Source organism: Argopecten irradians, chromosome 13 (genome assembly GCF_041381155.1).
Source record: "Argopecten irradians isolate NY chromosome 13, Ai_NY, whole genome shotgun sequence".
Taxonomy (NCBI): domain Eukaryota; kingdom Metazoa; phylum Mollusca; class Bivalvia; order Pectinida; family Pectinidae; genus Argopecten; species Argopecten irradians.
Genome location: NC_091146.1, coordinates 22,804,686 through 22,821,323, shown reverse-complemented (window position 1 = coordinate 22,821,323; position 16,638 = coordinate 22,804,686). Strand labels below are relative to the sequence as shown.

Here is a 16,638-nt window from a genome sequence, read left to right as displayed (position 1 = left end):
ACAAAGTATGTTTGACTTAGCTCCCTTAACTAAGTGATTATAGTATATATTTTAATTGTATACTGAAGGTACCATACTTGATTTCGTTTAGGATTTGACTTGTCGTGTATGGCAACCAATAGTTGTTACTTAAAGATGCTCCACCGCTGATAAATGGTATTTCTTCACTATCTGAAACTGGAGCAGACGATTTAGTATTTTTCTTCAGTTACAAAAATTACTTACTTTACACCATTACAACCATTAAAAATTTTGAGCTCCTAATTTAACTTCAAGTTAAAAAGTATGACAAAGAACTTATTGCATCCAAAAAAAATCCGTGGCACTATATCCTATATGGAATGAGGTACTTATTAGGCATATACCAAAGGCAAAATGAATTATTTTTTATTATTTTCTGTGTTAATTAGACATATATATACACGATTAAACACCAAATATTGTTCAAGTGATGAATATCATTTATGCTCTGTCGGCGGTGGAGCATCTTTAAATCAATTGTAACATTCTCCGATTACAGATGATTCACATATATCAATCTAAATCATACAATCGAAAAAACTTTGAATCAGCTGATCTTCGCTTGCAATAAAATTTTGGGTATTAAGCGAGCTGGATGAATTTGTATAAATAAATCGCCGCGAGCAAGTGTCAACTATATAATTACATTAAAACTTTAACTAATTATAACCCTGGTCAATATTAGCTGCAATATATCGCTTGGCTAGCGAGAACTTCTTTTTAACTGGATCGGTTGAGTGTCAGACTTGTAATCCAGAAGTCCTAAGTTCGATCTCTGGCAGAGACCGGTATATATATATATATTTGTAAATCCTGCACCCTGTTACAATGGCGCCTTTGAAGGGACTCGCAAATGATACTGAACGATACTTGCAAAGGAATCGTTGTGACCTCTGGAAACTCGAGGTTGAGTTGATTCCTGGGGATTATGTAACCCTGAGACATGTTCAGGATGGCGAATGCTCGTGCAACAAGGAATTTACTGAACGGCATCGGGTACTCGGGCGTCCACTCGATATGATGGTCTCTCGTGCACATGTATTGGCACTGTTATCAGAATACAAGCGAGGGCCGGCTAACGCTGGCCATCTGAAACACGCCTCTGGTCCATACTTGCCACACTATATCGCTCGACTAGGGATAATATCTCTTTCCGATATATTGAGCGTCAGACTAGTATTCCAGAGGTCCCGAGTTCGATTCTAGCATAGATAGGTATTAAAATTATTGTAAATCCTGCATCCTGTTACAATTCATAAGAATAGTTGGTTTACAATGCTCGACATCTGGCTATTAAAAGTGTGAACAACAGTTCGTCACATTAGGTATATGTATATAGCCATGCTATTATCTATAAGTGACATAAAATATACATGCAAATTTACAAGTTTACAAAGGTGGCAAACTGCCACACTTTCTTAAAAAAGTTATCTTTTTCATTTGAAAAACAAAAACAGAAAAATCACATAACTGTGATATATTCCTAAGACGTTTTATTTTGATTATAATCGTAGTTTATATTTTTTCTCCTTTATAAAAGTCTAAATATTACATTTAGAGAATTTAGTTAATGGAGAATTCCATAAAATGTGTAAAATAGTTTGATTTATAAGTATTTAATAGCCTTTACGCGTCTCATGCAGTGACTAGCCGTTTTATTGCATTTGTTAGGATCTTGTGTTATGCTAGGACGTCCACTAAATCCATCGTTTGTAATAACGGACAGTATTATATGTCTGTCTGCAAGGCGACCTCTTTTACCAAGCAATGTTTCCGTTTTTTATTCGTTTTTTCTGTAAAGGTCGAAGTTCTTGAGATGCATTATAGAGATCAACAATGTATCACACGTTACTTCTACGCATAACATTATTAAGTTTTTTTCACGTATAACACAAATACTTTCGATACACCTAAAATAATGAACGTCGTGATATAATGTTATTGAATTTATAAATCATATTCACAAATACGCAACATATTGTTTTCATATTCCGGTTGGTGTCACCTTGTCACCTGAAGGAGGTAGGTCTTGAATTAACATGCAAACTAAAATGCCCGGATGTTGGACGTGATGATAGAGGGCGTAGCTGTCCCGTCCGTGTGGGCGGTCTCACGTTGTATGATTTAAGGAAGTCTTTTTCCAGTAAAGGAAAACGTCTCGTTTTAAGTGTTGTCTTTACGGGAGCAGTGGTGGGTCGTTGCAGACTAAGACTAGCGAATGGATCTTCAGGCACATCCATTGAGGGCTCTTTTGAATGAACACTATTGCCTTTTGTTATAATTTTACACACAACAACAGCAATAAATACTAAGGAAATGAAACCTCCTCCTGTCGCTCCAATGATAATGTACACGATCGATCCTGATCCTGCAGGTTCATCTACCTCCTAAATCAACAAAGGGAAATAACACTTAGTTATTCCATTTGATAAAAATCATTTCTTTTGGTGGATTTCTACTAAACTGTTCTTTAAAGTAGTTCTACTGAATGCAGCAGACTTCTGTAATGTTACTCTAATGAGTGCAGTATACTTTTTAATGTTATTCTACTGAATGCAGTATGCTCCTTTTATATTACTCTACTGAATGCAATGTGATTATAATGCATCTGTATTGAATGCAATATGATTTATTTGACAGGTCATTGTAATTACTGAACATCTATTGCTATAACACGTGATGGACTAATAACCAATTGTTCTAATATACGAAAAAAAAACCGAAAAAATCTTAAATAAATTCAATTTTTATATAAGTTCCACAAATGCGCTTCATGAAGGGTAATCGTAGAGTAATGAAGGGTAATCGTAGAGAAATGAAGAGTAATCGTAGAGTAATGAAGAGTAATCGTAGAGTAATGAAGGGTAATCGTAGAGTAATGAAGGGTAATCGTAGAGTAATGAAGAGTAATCGTAGAGAAATTAAGAGTAATCGTAGAGTAATGAAGAGTAATCGTAGAGTAATGAAGGGTAATCGAAGAGTAATGAAGAGTAATCGTAGAGAAATGAAGAGTAATAATAGAGTAATGAAGGGTAATCGTAGAATACTGAAGGGTAATCGTAGAGAAATGAAGAGTAATCGTAGAGTAATGAAGGGTAATCGTAGAGTAATGAAGGGTAGTCGTAGAGTAATGAAGGGTAATCGTAGAGTAATGAAGGGTAATCGTAGAGTAATGAAGGGTAATCGTAGAGTAATGAAGAGTAATCGTAGAGAAATGAAGAGTAATCGTAGAGTAATGGAAGAGTAATCGTAGAGTAATGAAGAGTAATAATAGAGTAATGAAGAGTAATCGTAGAGTAATGAAGAGTAATCGTAGAGAAATGAAGAGTAATCGTAGAGTAATCGAAGAGCATTAAATTTGTTAAGGGTACATTGATGTGACATTAATTTCAAAATCAAAGAGAGTGGTTATACATGGAGGTAATCAAAGGTTCAAATAACACGTTATACAATAAAACATTATTACCATAATTACTGAATAACAAAAGATATAAATACTATGTACGCAATACAACAGAAAATTATTTATTTAGTTAATGGATAGCAAAAGATGTAAATTCGTAAATCCGTCTATTTAATTACCTTGGTCAGTTCTACATTTGATGGGAGTCTTAGTTGGCATCCATTCCCATTGATCGTATAAGCTGTTAAGGACATATTATATATACAGCAATCTCCACTGAAAAAAGACAATTACAGCAGATGTGAAAGTAAGGAGGTGATTAGCAAAGTAGAAAGGTAAGTAGGTCAAAGTTGGTAAATTCAAGTCTGAATGAGTTAACTTTCTGCTGTATCTAAGTACATATAAATTTAGTGATTATGCTATTCGAATATGAAAATCAATGGTAAAAATATGTTCTTTAAATGTTGAAAATTTAAGTGATGATTTAAGTCAATATTCTATGCTAGGTTAAAACATTCTTCAGGTTATAGAATATCAATCAATGGAACTTTACCCTACAGGGATTTCCTATGGAAGGTACATTTATATAGCACAAATAGATAAAAGTTCGATTCATTTTAGCATATACGTGAATACCAAACACAATGTTCTTTTCTATTTTTTTTATTTCGATTGATAGTCCGGCTTTTCTTTCTTTCTACAGGATGTTGTAATAACCATGCATATTTAAATAAAAAGTGAACACAGTCTCCTAAAACGCAATAAGACATTTAACATTTACCTGTCGCATGTATTTGATTTTAAAACGCTCTAAGCCTTTCATACATCCTCGATATTCGAGGGGTCGCGGCACTTACGATGTCTTCACCCTGGACTATTTCATAGTAAAATTGGAGGCAGTTTAGTGGAGAACATTTGACCAATCACAGGCCAGAAAAGATTTCCTTTGACGACTACAAAGTGAGCGACATCCAACATTAAGCCACACAATCAACCACAGTATACCGTTATACGGCTCTATTGATGTACATCACAGGACTGAATTACCAGTTCTGTTGTCTCAAGTTGTACCATGAGATAGTCCAAGGGTGTGGAGATCGTAGGTGATCGGAACCCCTGGAGTATCAAGGATGCTTTTCATAAGGAATGCTAAAGTATATTGACATAATACAAATGTAATTTTCGAGTGTGCCTACCACATACGTGTTTGCTGTATTGAGCAGTGAAAGAGACAGTTATGTGATTATATCAAGGGTGTCGCTTTGACTGATCCAGTTCTGAGGGTAATATTTCATACTAAGTAAACGCATTTGTATTATTGACACATTTTAACATGAATGTGTTCGGTTTTTTTACTATTCATGTAACACGATGTTAAGAAATAGTTATCGATATCTTAATACAGTATTAGTTGAATAATTATATGTGGCTCGGTACGGAAGGTCAAAATGGCCGTAGTAAACTGTACTGCTAAAAGTGCATTATTGCTTACCTTATGTCCAGATATGTTTTGTCTGTAGTACGGTCGGTGATAGATACACCTCTGGTCACTACGAATTCGGACACTTTAAAATTGAACACAGCTGTGGCTGACCATCGGTAGGCCGAACACGTAGAATTGGCGTTGTCACATTCGTTTGAAGTTGTTGTTATCGTACAGAGGGAACTAGATAGCTGGTAATACAGAAAACATCATTAAAGATGCTCCACCGCTGACAAATGGTATTTGTTTCACTATCAAAAACAGGAGCAGACGATTTAGTATTTTTCTTCAGTTACAAAAAATACTTACTTTACACCATTACCACCATTGGAAAGTTTGAGCGTCTAATTTTACTTCAAGTTGAAAATATAGAAAAATAATTAATTGCACCCCTAAAAAAATCCGTGGCACTATATCCTATATGGAATGAAGTACTGATTGTGCACGCATCAAAGGCGAAATAAATTATTTTATATTAATTTTTGTGTTAGTTAGGCATATATATAAACGATTAAACACCAATTATTGTTCAAATGATGAATATCATTTATGCTCTGTCGGCGGCGGAGCATCTTTGATAATTTTTATATCTTGTGTTGTGGTGGTGAACGATTGAATATTTATAACGAAATTCCAGTTTAACATCCCAGTACTTATGGTAATATATTGATATATGTTAATAGTATACAAAGAAATATTCTTGGAATAACAAGCAATAATGACGGAATTATATTTTACGGACGACATGTCATGTTTTTTGTTGTATACTGTAGTATGTCATATAAAAAACTCACAAACAACACACATCAACAGTTACAGCAAAACAACAGGTAAATATCAAAACTACGCGAAAATATTACAGGAACAACTATTGTCAACCGTTAGAAATGCTAATTTATCACAAGGACTGGATCACAAATAACGTCAGGTGGAGTATATATTGTGTGTTATATTGAGTCAGTTTTAAAATGTGAAGCTGCTAAAGTGTTGACCACATCTTTGGTTAATTATTAGTACTTACCTGTAAGGTGTATGCCGATGACTGTATTAATGTTGGTGTTCCTGGTTCACTCAGACTTACAGTGTAGGACCTATCAGATAGAACATACCTTAACATACATTAGTATCGCATGATAATAAAATTGGATTTCTTGTATATGAAAGTAATCCTGCTTTCAAACATTAATAATCAGGAATATTTTAACAAATAATTGATGGATTTAAAGGCACACTACCTTTCCGAAACGGCTTTTAATTTATTTGCTTTAATGGGAATGCAAAACAGGATCGATAGTTTTACAGAGTCGCAAAAGTTATCAACTTATCGTTAAAATTCTACACTCATCATCATCTTCCGAAAAAATAACTAAAACAAATAAAATATAAATTTTCATACCGCGGGTCGTCTTATGTTTCCCGCCGTCGTCCTAAATACCGCTCAGTAGTTGTCTATCGCTGCGCCAGACGGTAAAACAGCGCAATCTTCCCAATTATCATATATTACGCAGAAAATCTTGCATTTGTTTGGGTTTTTTTTTATCTCATATTAGGCCATCAATATGTATTTCCTTGTTTTATTCATGTTTTTTAAGAACCCTTTGAATTTTGCTCATGGAAGGTAGTGGGCCTTTAAAGTTTGTAATATTTCATAGAAGTAATTATCATACTTGTCCCAGTATGCTTCGAACGAAAATGAAAATAAAATAGTGTTAAAATAAAAAAAGTCGTTACGGTCGTTAACGACAAAAACTAATTTTGAAACGCTTAAATCAATGCGAATGCGGGTTGGGGTATACTTAATTGTGATATATTATTTTATATATAGACAAGTGTTATTGAGATCTACTTACAGTGAGTCGGTATCTGATGGAGTTGTTATAATAAAGACATTTTCTACTGATTCTGACATAAATGTGGTATGACTCCTTGTGTTAGATGACGTAACTGTGCTTGTCATCGTGACGTCATACGTTTTTGTGTCCGGTGCGTAATTGGTCAATATATATGTTATATCTTCATCTGATCCAGACTGACCTGTGTTATCAAAACGCTTGTTTGTTAAAATGTTTGAGTTTTAAAACATATTCATTTGCATCTATAAATAATATCCTATATTCATATAAACATTAAAAGATATCTATTTTAAACAAAGGGGGGAATTAATTTATTTAATAAAGGACCCTTGCGTTTTCTCTTCTATTCTTTTCCTAAATTGAGTAATTGTTTTACAGTACAATAAACTGAAGTGCAACACTTAATCATAATCATATGCTTATGTATAATATATATATCATAAAGAGGAAAACCAAATTCCTTATGAAAGTCGAGCGAGACCAAAACGAATTTCACAGTACGTCTAATCTATTAGGAAATAACATGTTGTGAACCTAATACACTGCTTTAATCAATCGCTGAACCATCTCTCTCTAAAATGTAACATGTTGAACAACATATGAAAAAAATCAATGCCTTTATATGTAGATAAAAAATAATTGCTACACGTTTACTTACCTATGATAGGATACACAATGAGGTCAGCTATGACCGGGGTCACCTGTCTCCATGACGACCGAATAAAGGGAGATCCACTTGGTTCTGTTCCTGATAATTGTATGTAGAAATTCTGAAATAACAAAATTAAAATATCCACAAAAACCAGTGCCACTAATCGAATTATCTCCTAATCAATGTAATTGATAATTGAATATGAAGGTTTAGCATATGAATTTAAATGTGGAGAGTTTGAGTTGACCCAATTCTGGAAAAAATGTAAATGTGATTAACACCAGCATTTAAATCACATTGTCGTACAAAAACAACAATTGATTTCTCTGACTTGCGAAGGAGTTATAACCAAATTGTCGTACAAACCAGGAGCGGCTTATTGATTGGTTCAGAATTATAATCAAAATGTCGAACAAAACCGCATTGGTTTTTTTGTTGGATCAAGATTGATAATCAAATTGCCTTAACTAAGATTTCAATGATATTATTATAATCTCCAAGACACATTAAAATGTGTTACATGGATTATACAAATACAAATTACATTTTAACTGCACGTGGCAGGATGGACTATATATATCATTACCAATTACAAGAAAATGTACTAAAACATGGACAATTAATTCGGAAATTAACAATACTTATACCGTACTACTACCATAGCTTTTATTCGTGTCTAAAAATACCATAATCTTTGTAATAAATAGAGACACCTTCTTCAATAATTGGATATTGCAAATATCTATAAGGCCACCCACCTTACTTATGAAGACTGAGATTACCACAACAATACTGTGAAATCTAATTAATTCTTGATTTCTTCGTGTCAGTAACAGTGCCTTGTTGCTAGTTTCAGGAATTATAATCAAATTGCTGTACTAAACAGTGGTGCTGTACATACCTGTGCGGGTATTGTAACCACAGTATGGCCTATACCGCTATTAGATGTAAACGACATGTTCAGCGTGGATGTGATTAACGTTTCGTCTTCTTCGTTCTGTACCACTAGAGACAGTGGTTCAAATGTTGTGTTGATATTGGAAGCTATTACCACAAATGTGTACGTCTGTCCTATATTAACATGTAATTGATACACAAAGCTAAGCGATAGCTCTTCTGAACTCAGTGATAATACATTCGATCATTTATAAACAATTTAAGAATTTAACAACAGTGCATATGGATACCATTTCATCATTTATGTTATTTAAGGATTAAAGTCTCTTTCTGGTGGTTCTATCGAAGGATAAAGTTGAGTAGGGTATCGATATTTGGAATGGACCGCGAAGCGGTCCATGAAACAAATATCGATACCCTACTCAACTTTATCCTTCGATAGAACCACCAGAAAGAGACTTTAATCCTTATATTTACAGTCTTAACTATTATTTTCATAGCACAAAATTTACACTTAATAGTGTTTATGGCATTTATAAGACTAAAATTGGATTACATCGTTTGGTTCCGACAGGCATTTAGAACAGCCACTCGAAGTAGCGGAAATTCCCGCCAATTTATCAATGAACATACAAATAAAATGAGTTCCGTCTGATGAAGCATATATCTGGGGTTTTCCCGGTATGAAACTATAAATCGTTTTATTTATCTGTTGTTAAAAACACCATGGTGCAAAGTAGTTTGGTTTTAATCTTTTACTTCTTATGATTACACACGCTTACACAATTCATAACGTGGCAGGATATTTAACGTAGTTGTGACGCGGCGTCCGATTCAAACTGCCTGTGTCAAGGAGGTGTGACAAACAGAGAGTTTCTTCAATTTTGGGATCACTTGAGTTCTACTTAATAAGTTCACGTTTGAAATTACTTGAATACACGGATGTTTACATAGTTCCATGTCATCATTTCCGGATTTTGGAGATTTTCAAATGTATCGGACGTCGTTTCGAGGAACATGTACAAACACAGGTAGGCCCACTACTGCAAACGTTTACCGCTCTCAAAATGTTAGCTTATATTTATATTGTTGTTTCAAACACTTCAATAAATATTAGAGATATCTATTACAAGTATTGTAAAGCTACAATTGTAGGATTCCGTTTCATTGATATTTCGAAACACCCAAACGTACATTCAATTCACAATAGATAACGTACAGGACTTGTCTGTCCACCGAGATGAACAAAAATGCATTGTCGTGCTAGGTCGTTTTGGTTAAACTTATCCAACTCAAAGACTGATGTTGTCCTGACATATCTTATCTATTTGCGTACAACCAAAGCTGTTAAAAATACAAATAGGATGTATACTACATATTGTAGCGAACAACACAGACTCACCGTCACACACTCACCGACACACAACATGTAAACATTGCGACGTCATCGGAATGTGCAAAACTGTACATTGTACAACATTGTTTATTTATCATACGCACGGAAGCATTGCTCTAAGAGGTACGGTAGTAACATAAACAATGTAACTTTTCTACATTTGTATTTACACACGTACATGTATGTGTTCAAACCTATTTTGATACCTGTACATGTTCATCGAACGTACGTTCGGTACTGAAAACACCAAAAGTTTCTGATTTGGACCATCATAAATTAATCCGCGCGGCTCCAAATCGCGCGTGACATACTCAATCTATCGAGAAATAAAGTTGAGTAGCCTTTGGTTGAAATCAACGGGTTTTATACTATCAATTCACCACTGACTGTAAATATTATGTTTTAACTTCATCGGGGTATGAAAGAAATTTTGTTTGCAAACTATGTGAATCCGCGTTAAAGTGACATAAATGTTTATAATTAATTTTTTTCATAAAATGTAATACGTTCCATTGATTTTCGAATGGACTATTTTTTTCCTAATCAATATGCAACGTCGACGTCTTTATTGTGACGTCATGATACATTTTAACATCGGATTTTGTTCTTGACAGTAGTATGAAGAAAAAGAATCTACCTATCAAAAAGTCGGATTTAAAATGAAAACAAATAAATATTGATTATAATGGCATTACCAACGATAGGGTTACGATTCAAAATCGTATGGAAACCAGCGTCGTCAGTGTGAATCAGCCGGAAGTCAATGTTAATACCGGAAGAAGCTGTGATATTGATCGTCCATACTTTGCTGGTATCTATACGTGTTAGAATCCAAGAGCCAGTACCTGGATTCTGAAAAAAATATATCATAACTAAATTAAAATGGAAACAATTAAAAAAAATAATTATTACACTATAATGCCACAGTTTCCATATTTTAAAAAAATGCTGCAAAATATAACAGCTTTTCAAATCTACTATACATGACATAGAATTAAACATTTCTATAAATGTATTTTCAAATCTTCAAACACCTGACCAAGTAAGAATATTTCTTAGCTGTTGTCAATGTTATTTTGGTGTGTTGGTAGAAAGTTGATAATGCTTGCTTTAAGTTCATAGGTCATGGCTCCGATTTCTCGAAACAAGAGTGCAGACTTAAGTCAAAACTTAAGTTTTTCTCCTTATATACTTTGTGTTAATCTTTTTGACTTAAGTCGATTTTTGACTAAAATTTATTTCGAGAAGTCGAGGTATGATGGTCTTCACGTCAATACATTTTTTCTATTGATGGGCAAAGACGGGGGAACCCGTCTTTTACATATGAGTAAATCTCATTTTCTTTTCTAGTCGCTTGTGACGTCACACAATGTCAGCATTTACCGTTTTCTTACAATGATATATTCATCGAATCAAAAATAAATGACCCCATATATATTATTGATGTGGTTATAAACTGATTACTGGAACACTTATGGCTAAAGGAATCTAACATTATAACTTATAAGTAGCTGTAGATATGAAGTTAGAATATGCAAATAAACTTACCTGGATTGTCATAAACAATGTATTGTTTTCGAGCCATCGTAATGACGTTCTGCCAACGAATGTTTCCACTACACCTAAAGTGAAAGAGGGGATAAAATGATATAAATATGTATATGTTCCAGAGAATCGTCATATATACCCATAATAAAGCATGTCATTCATCACTGTATATATTTGCACAAACGCTTTTTGTAACAAATTGCAAAACTGAAAAAACCGGCTATGACCATTGTCTGTTATCAATTTTAGATAAAACAATGTAAATTCATTTACCGTCTGGGTCTGTTAGGGTGGCTTCGGTGACATCAGTAGGACCGGATATACTTATATTTAGTGACGTCATATCCGTATCAACAGGGATATCAATGATGTTAGCAGCTACTGTGGGTAGTGTGAACTGCTTGATGATTGACTCCGATGATGCATCAATCTATAAAAAAAAGATATTTAGGTGTATGTATACGTATCGTTTATTGTATACGTCATCAATGCGTGTGGTATTCACAGCTTTTACCAGGAAAACGTTATTATTATATGCTAGAATTTGAATATGACGAAGTATAAATGTCTATATCTAAATCGTTATAAATATAAAGACATAAAACGGAAGATTAATTGTGCATGAATTGATGACTAGCCATTCTTTAGACTGAAATTAGTTATTGTCGAAAGGGTTGGTCTATATTATTAGGCTAAACGTCCTATTAACGCCTACACAGACAATGTGTCTTTACGTGAAATGCACGCGAATCTCTCCTTTCACGTGAACATTGACGTTAAATTCACGTGAACTTCATGTGAAAATTGTCACATGCAATTCACTTTTTTGCCTCGGTTCATGTTAATGTTTGACTGTGTAGGGCCATATATACTCAAGAATGATAAAAGAAAATAAAACGGTTCATTTGTTATGCTATCGATTCGATTTTTGATATATTTTCAATTGAAAGTTAATTATTTACATTCCGATCTAAAATGTTAACTAGCTAATAAACTTTGAAACAATTGCAAATGTGATGTGAAGAAAAAAGGAGTATGATTTAGAATATTCGACAAGATACGCATGACAATGTCATCAGAATCAAAATATAAAAATAGACGATCTTAAAATAAAAATCCCTTAAAACATTTTGTAGTCGTTATGGCATATGATAACCAAACGAGTGTTAAAATATGATATAGTAAGTAACAACAAAAACATACCAAATCAATGTCCGCCATCAATACAGACATGTCAGTAGAGCCCCTTCGGTACACTGACCAGCCAGTAGTAGTAGATACGGTCTGAAATCTCCCTAAATCTCGTTTGACACGAGACTGGACATCTGCAACAAAGATAAAAACAAAATAATATCATGAATTTCATTTCATCAAAAGTCGTAACTTACTTTCGCTATATCAAGAACAGTCGAATAATGAAATAATAATGAATAAGATGAAAACACAAACTTCAAAAATGTGTCGATTTTATTTCCTGTTTGGATGCAAGTAGCTACGTTTTAAGTTAATAAACCGATACTCATGTGAAAGTACTAATTCTACTAAAAACTGAAATTAATGTTTGTAATTGTATCTACGTTGTTTCGTAAAATACCTTGTTTGGAAATCTGTGTTTCTTTAAAATGTTCCTCAAAAGTATCAATCGCCTGTAACTGCTGTGATGACAGTGGCTTGTTTCCAGGTGAGATATTAGAATCTTCTTTCTGAATGTTTTCAAACATAGTTAGTTGGCCTTGTCTCCAGATAGAAAAGATTACCAACCAGTAGAACAACACGCGAACATTAAACATGATTTGTTAACATGTTTACAACAACCTCCCTCCCTGCTGTTAATTTTCATCACTGTTTGAATGTAGAAGTATTTACACATGTACGACAGATTAATTTCCGGTAGATGCAAATTCATCCGCAGATAAAAGGCAACTCACCTATTTCTATCAAGCAATCGGAATCGAAACAACTTAAGGATTTGATGTAACTTCAAGTCGAACCATCATACTATAAAATATGCAAGAGAAATGGGTTATGACGTCATGTAACTGTAAACCATCACTCAGTGTTTGTAATTCCAAATCAGTTGGTCATCCTACGTCATATCCCATGTGAAAATATTTATGAACAGTTTACTGTCCGTTTTTCTGCTCGCCGTAGATTTGAAGCCCAAACTTTTGTTAAACCGAACTTACTTTGACAGTGCAACACTAGAAAGTCAATTCATTTGTCCATAAACACATTTTTAACGTAACTGCATTTTCATTGTTATAATCCAAACACATAATGATATGTAAATAGTGAGTTTAGTTCGCAAGCCAGATTCTGTGTACGATCTAAGCTTGAATTCCAATCCTGTTCATATGCGAGTCGAATCATTTATCTAAAAAATTTCAATCGTAACACTTCAATATTTGACAACTTAATGATAGCAAGATATTTGGGAAAATATTGTGACAAATTGCCTTACCGCTTTTTATGTAAATATATTGTATATTAAAATAATTAAACATGTAATATATATGTAATCGAACCACAAAGTCTTCAGCATTGTTACATATTAGATGAATAACTTACCAGGCGAACCTAACCATACTTTTATTTTGCTTACCCTAGACCACTAACCTGTTATCAGATGTCCTACCATTGTTAGATTAACGGTACCGTTTAACCTCACCAACGGGCACTTTGTGTTAAACCCGTAGTGGTGTATCATTATCTGACTGATGATCGAGCCATGATCATTGTTAAAACAGGCTGAGTACATTGACGAATATTGGTGTTGTATTAGATATGATTGCTATCTTTTACAGCTATTTTAGGCTATATCAGCATGGACTGTTTGTATCTTTTGTTTTAAATTCACGTTATAATTTGAATAAATTCGCACGAATATTGTGAAATCACTGTGCCGCAGACATTTCAATGAAGATAATAGGTAATGTAATGTGTTACTAAAAAAATTTCAGTGTTGAGCTTACTACGAAATAACAATACAAATCTAATGAAGGATATACCAGAAACACCTCATTAGAATAATATAATAAAGACAAAATTATACAAAACATTTGATAATGTAAGCCAGTCAAGACGGTACCTCGATTATTGATTCACTGAGATTCAGAATGCTTGCTTTACATTTTCTGGTTTTTTTTTTCTTTTTTCTTCTTTCTTTCTTTATATTTGTAGTTAGCTTTCGGATTATAATTATCTTGTTGTGTTGGAATCCATAACTCCACTTAAAAGATGTCCAAGAGACTGAATCTGATACAGAAACACAAACGTTTAGTGCCATCTACCAATTTGCCTTTATCTGTCACTGTGATCAGTGCACATTATCATACTACATATATAATTATGTACAGTATTGCACAGCATTAATGCAGTCATATATATAAACATGGACCTTAGCGGTAATCTGACTAATGACAAAATACAACATTGACACAAGTATACAGTTGTGGAAGGAAAACACAAACTTAGTAAAATATAAAATACTCCTACGAGCTGAAAAATCTCATGTGTTCTTCAGCTTATTTATAAACATTGTCCCTTTCTGAATACACATGCTGCATAAAACACAATGAAACAGATACGTATGTGTACGCCAGTTATACATGTAGTTTCATACGTGAGCAAACCGATAAATACACACCTTACTTATATCTGTTTTATTTGTTTCAGTTTATTAGTTTATGATCCGGGCACGTGTTGTGGGGAGATTTCACATTTACATGTTATTATTTACAATTAATTTCACAAGCTGTCCATGCAAATGAATCGTTAATTCACAATTTGAATTTGGCCATATTCAGGATGATGTTTACTGTTGAGTGCTACCTACGCCCTACTCTTTTGCGGCCTCGTCATTTATAGTATAACTTCGCTCTAGTTTAAAATGTATTTCAGGAGGCCGATCATTGTTCTTTGATATCTATGTTTATTCATGATGAATATTTAAATAAGTTCAAAATCACCACTTTACTTTGAGGCACATAGCGGAATTTGCTTCTAAGGTCCGTTGTAGATTTGTATAATCTTGGAAGTATTTTTAAACTTTTCTTTGAAATTTGAACATTTACTGAAATATACTTTGATTAGAAACTTTCAATGATGATGAGAGGGACAAATCATACGAGTTATCTCTCTTTAATCCTCACACTATATGTATATTGGAAAATATGGAAAACTGTTGGAAAAAATATTGTTTTAATATGAATTTGAAGTACAGTCAGGGAAAGGAAGACTAAAGTCGGTAAAAGTGGTGTTAATAAATTCAGTATAATTTAATAATGACAGAGAAAAATAAAATGTCCGGTCAAAATCGCTCTGCATGCGAAGAAGTTCATATATGTATTATAGGAATCCTTACATGTCCTCCCGGCTGGCTATGTCTGCGCTGATATTTCCTTGCAGCCTCGATTTCAAAGAATTATTTTTAGAAATGTGCTAAAGTTACACGGGGCTTTTCCATAATTTCAACAGTCAAAACTGGACAAAGGAAGCAGAACCACATCATCGTTTTGAAATGTAAGGACTTTTGGAAGGCCAAGGAACGCATTTAGACTTGTTTATTTTGCCTGACTATTCACTTTATATATTTTTTCATATTTCGCAAATATATTTATATATTAATATACACTATCAATAAATAACTTGTTATATGTGAATAACGTTAGGCAATCCACTCATTGCCTATTTAGGAATAATATTCCGTGATATTGTGGATTTCCATATATAATGACATTAATAATGTTCATTGCATTTTACAACTTCATATTAAAGGGGGAAAAGCTAAGCGTTACACATTAAGCCATTGAATTATCACTGCATGCTGACATGTTGATTTTCTTCTTCATCTTCTTCTTCTACCCCTATTGTTTATCCGACACAATTCCAATAACTATTGCAGGGATTCTAATGGTATTTTGCATAATCATTTATCATGGTCTCTGAACCCTCACCAAATAGTGACGCTATACCGTGGCTTCTGATTGGTGAAAAATATTGCCATTTTTCCGAACGTTTACAGATTATATAAATATTTGTATTGCCTTATAAATTATTATCTTTTAAAGATTAGCAAACATAATATTATGTCATTAATACATAATGTGCACTATAATGTATACTATCCTAAACTCAGAGCTGGCTTTATATCCACCTATCGTTTCCCAATTCGCATTCAATTGATGTATTTACATGTAGGTATAGAAAATTTGATCTGAAGTACATGTAATATACTAAAAAAAGGTCATCAGAATATGACCCCTTATGGGATATTGTCAGATCCTCTATTGAATAGAGCAATTATAGGAATCTATATCACATTGTAATCAGTTTGTTGTAAGCGTTGCCGAACACAATTGTAGCATTAATTCCGATTCTTATAAG

General features: G+C 33.5%; 1 protein-coding gene across 2 annotated transcripts; it reads right to left on the bottom strand.

Annotated features, from left to right (window-relative positions):
- Positions 1-35: 35 nt before the first annotated feature.
- On the bottom strand, positions 36-13,617 carry LOC138306178 (serine-rich adhesin for platelets-like). 2 transcript variants are annotated; one of them, XM_069246569.1, is made up of 12 exons: positions 12,848-13,617; positions 12,457-12,578; positions 11,527-11,683; positions 11,254-11,327; positions 10,401-10,557; positions 8,314-8,483; positions 7,419-7,530; positions 6,758-6,941; positions 5,929-5,998; positions 4,917-5,098; positions 3,604-3,700; positions 36-2,408 (listed from the first exon to the last, which is right to left on the bottom strand). In XM_069246569.1, exons 1-12 carry the CDS (start codon positions 13,041-13,043, stop codon positions 2,031-2,033), a joined length of 1,899 nt encoding a protein of 632 aa, XP_069102670.1. In that variant the 5' UTR covers positions 13,044-13,617; the 3' UTR covers positions 36-2,030. The 2 variants fall into 2 exon arrangements, with proteins under 2 accessions (XP_069102670.1, XP_069102672.1); XM_069246571.1 differs by having other exon boundaries at positions 13,182-13,617.
- Positions 13,618-16,638: the final 3,021 nt, after the last annotated feature.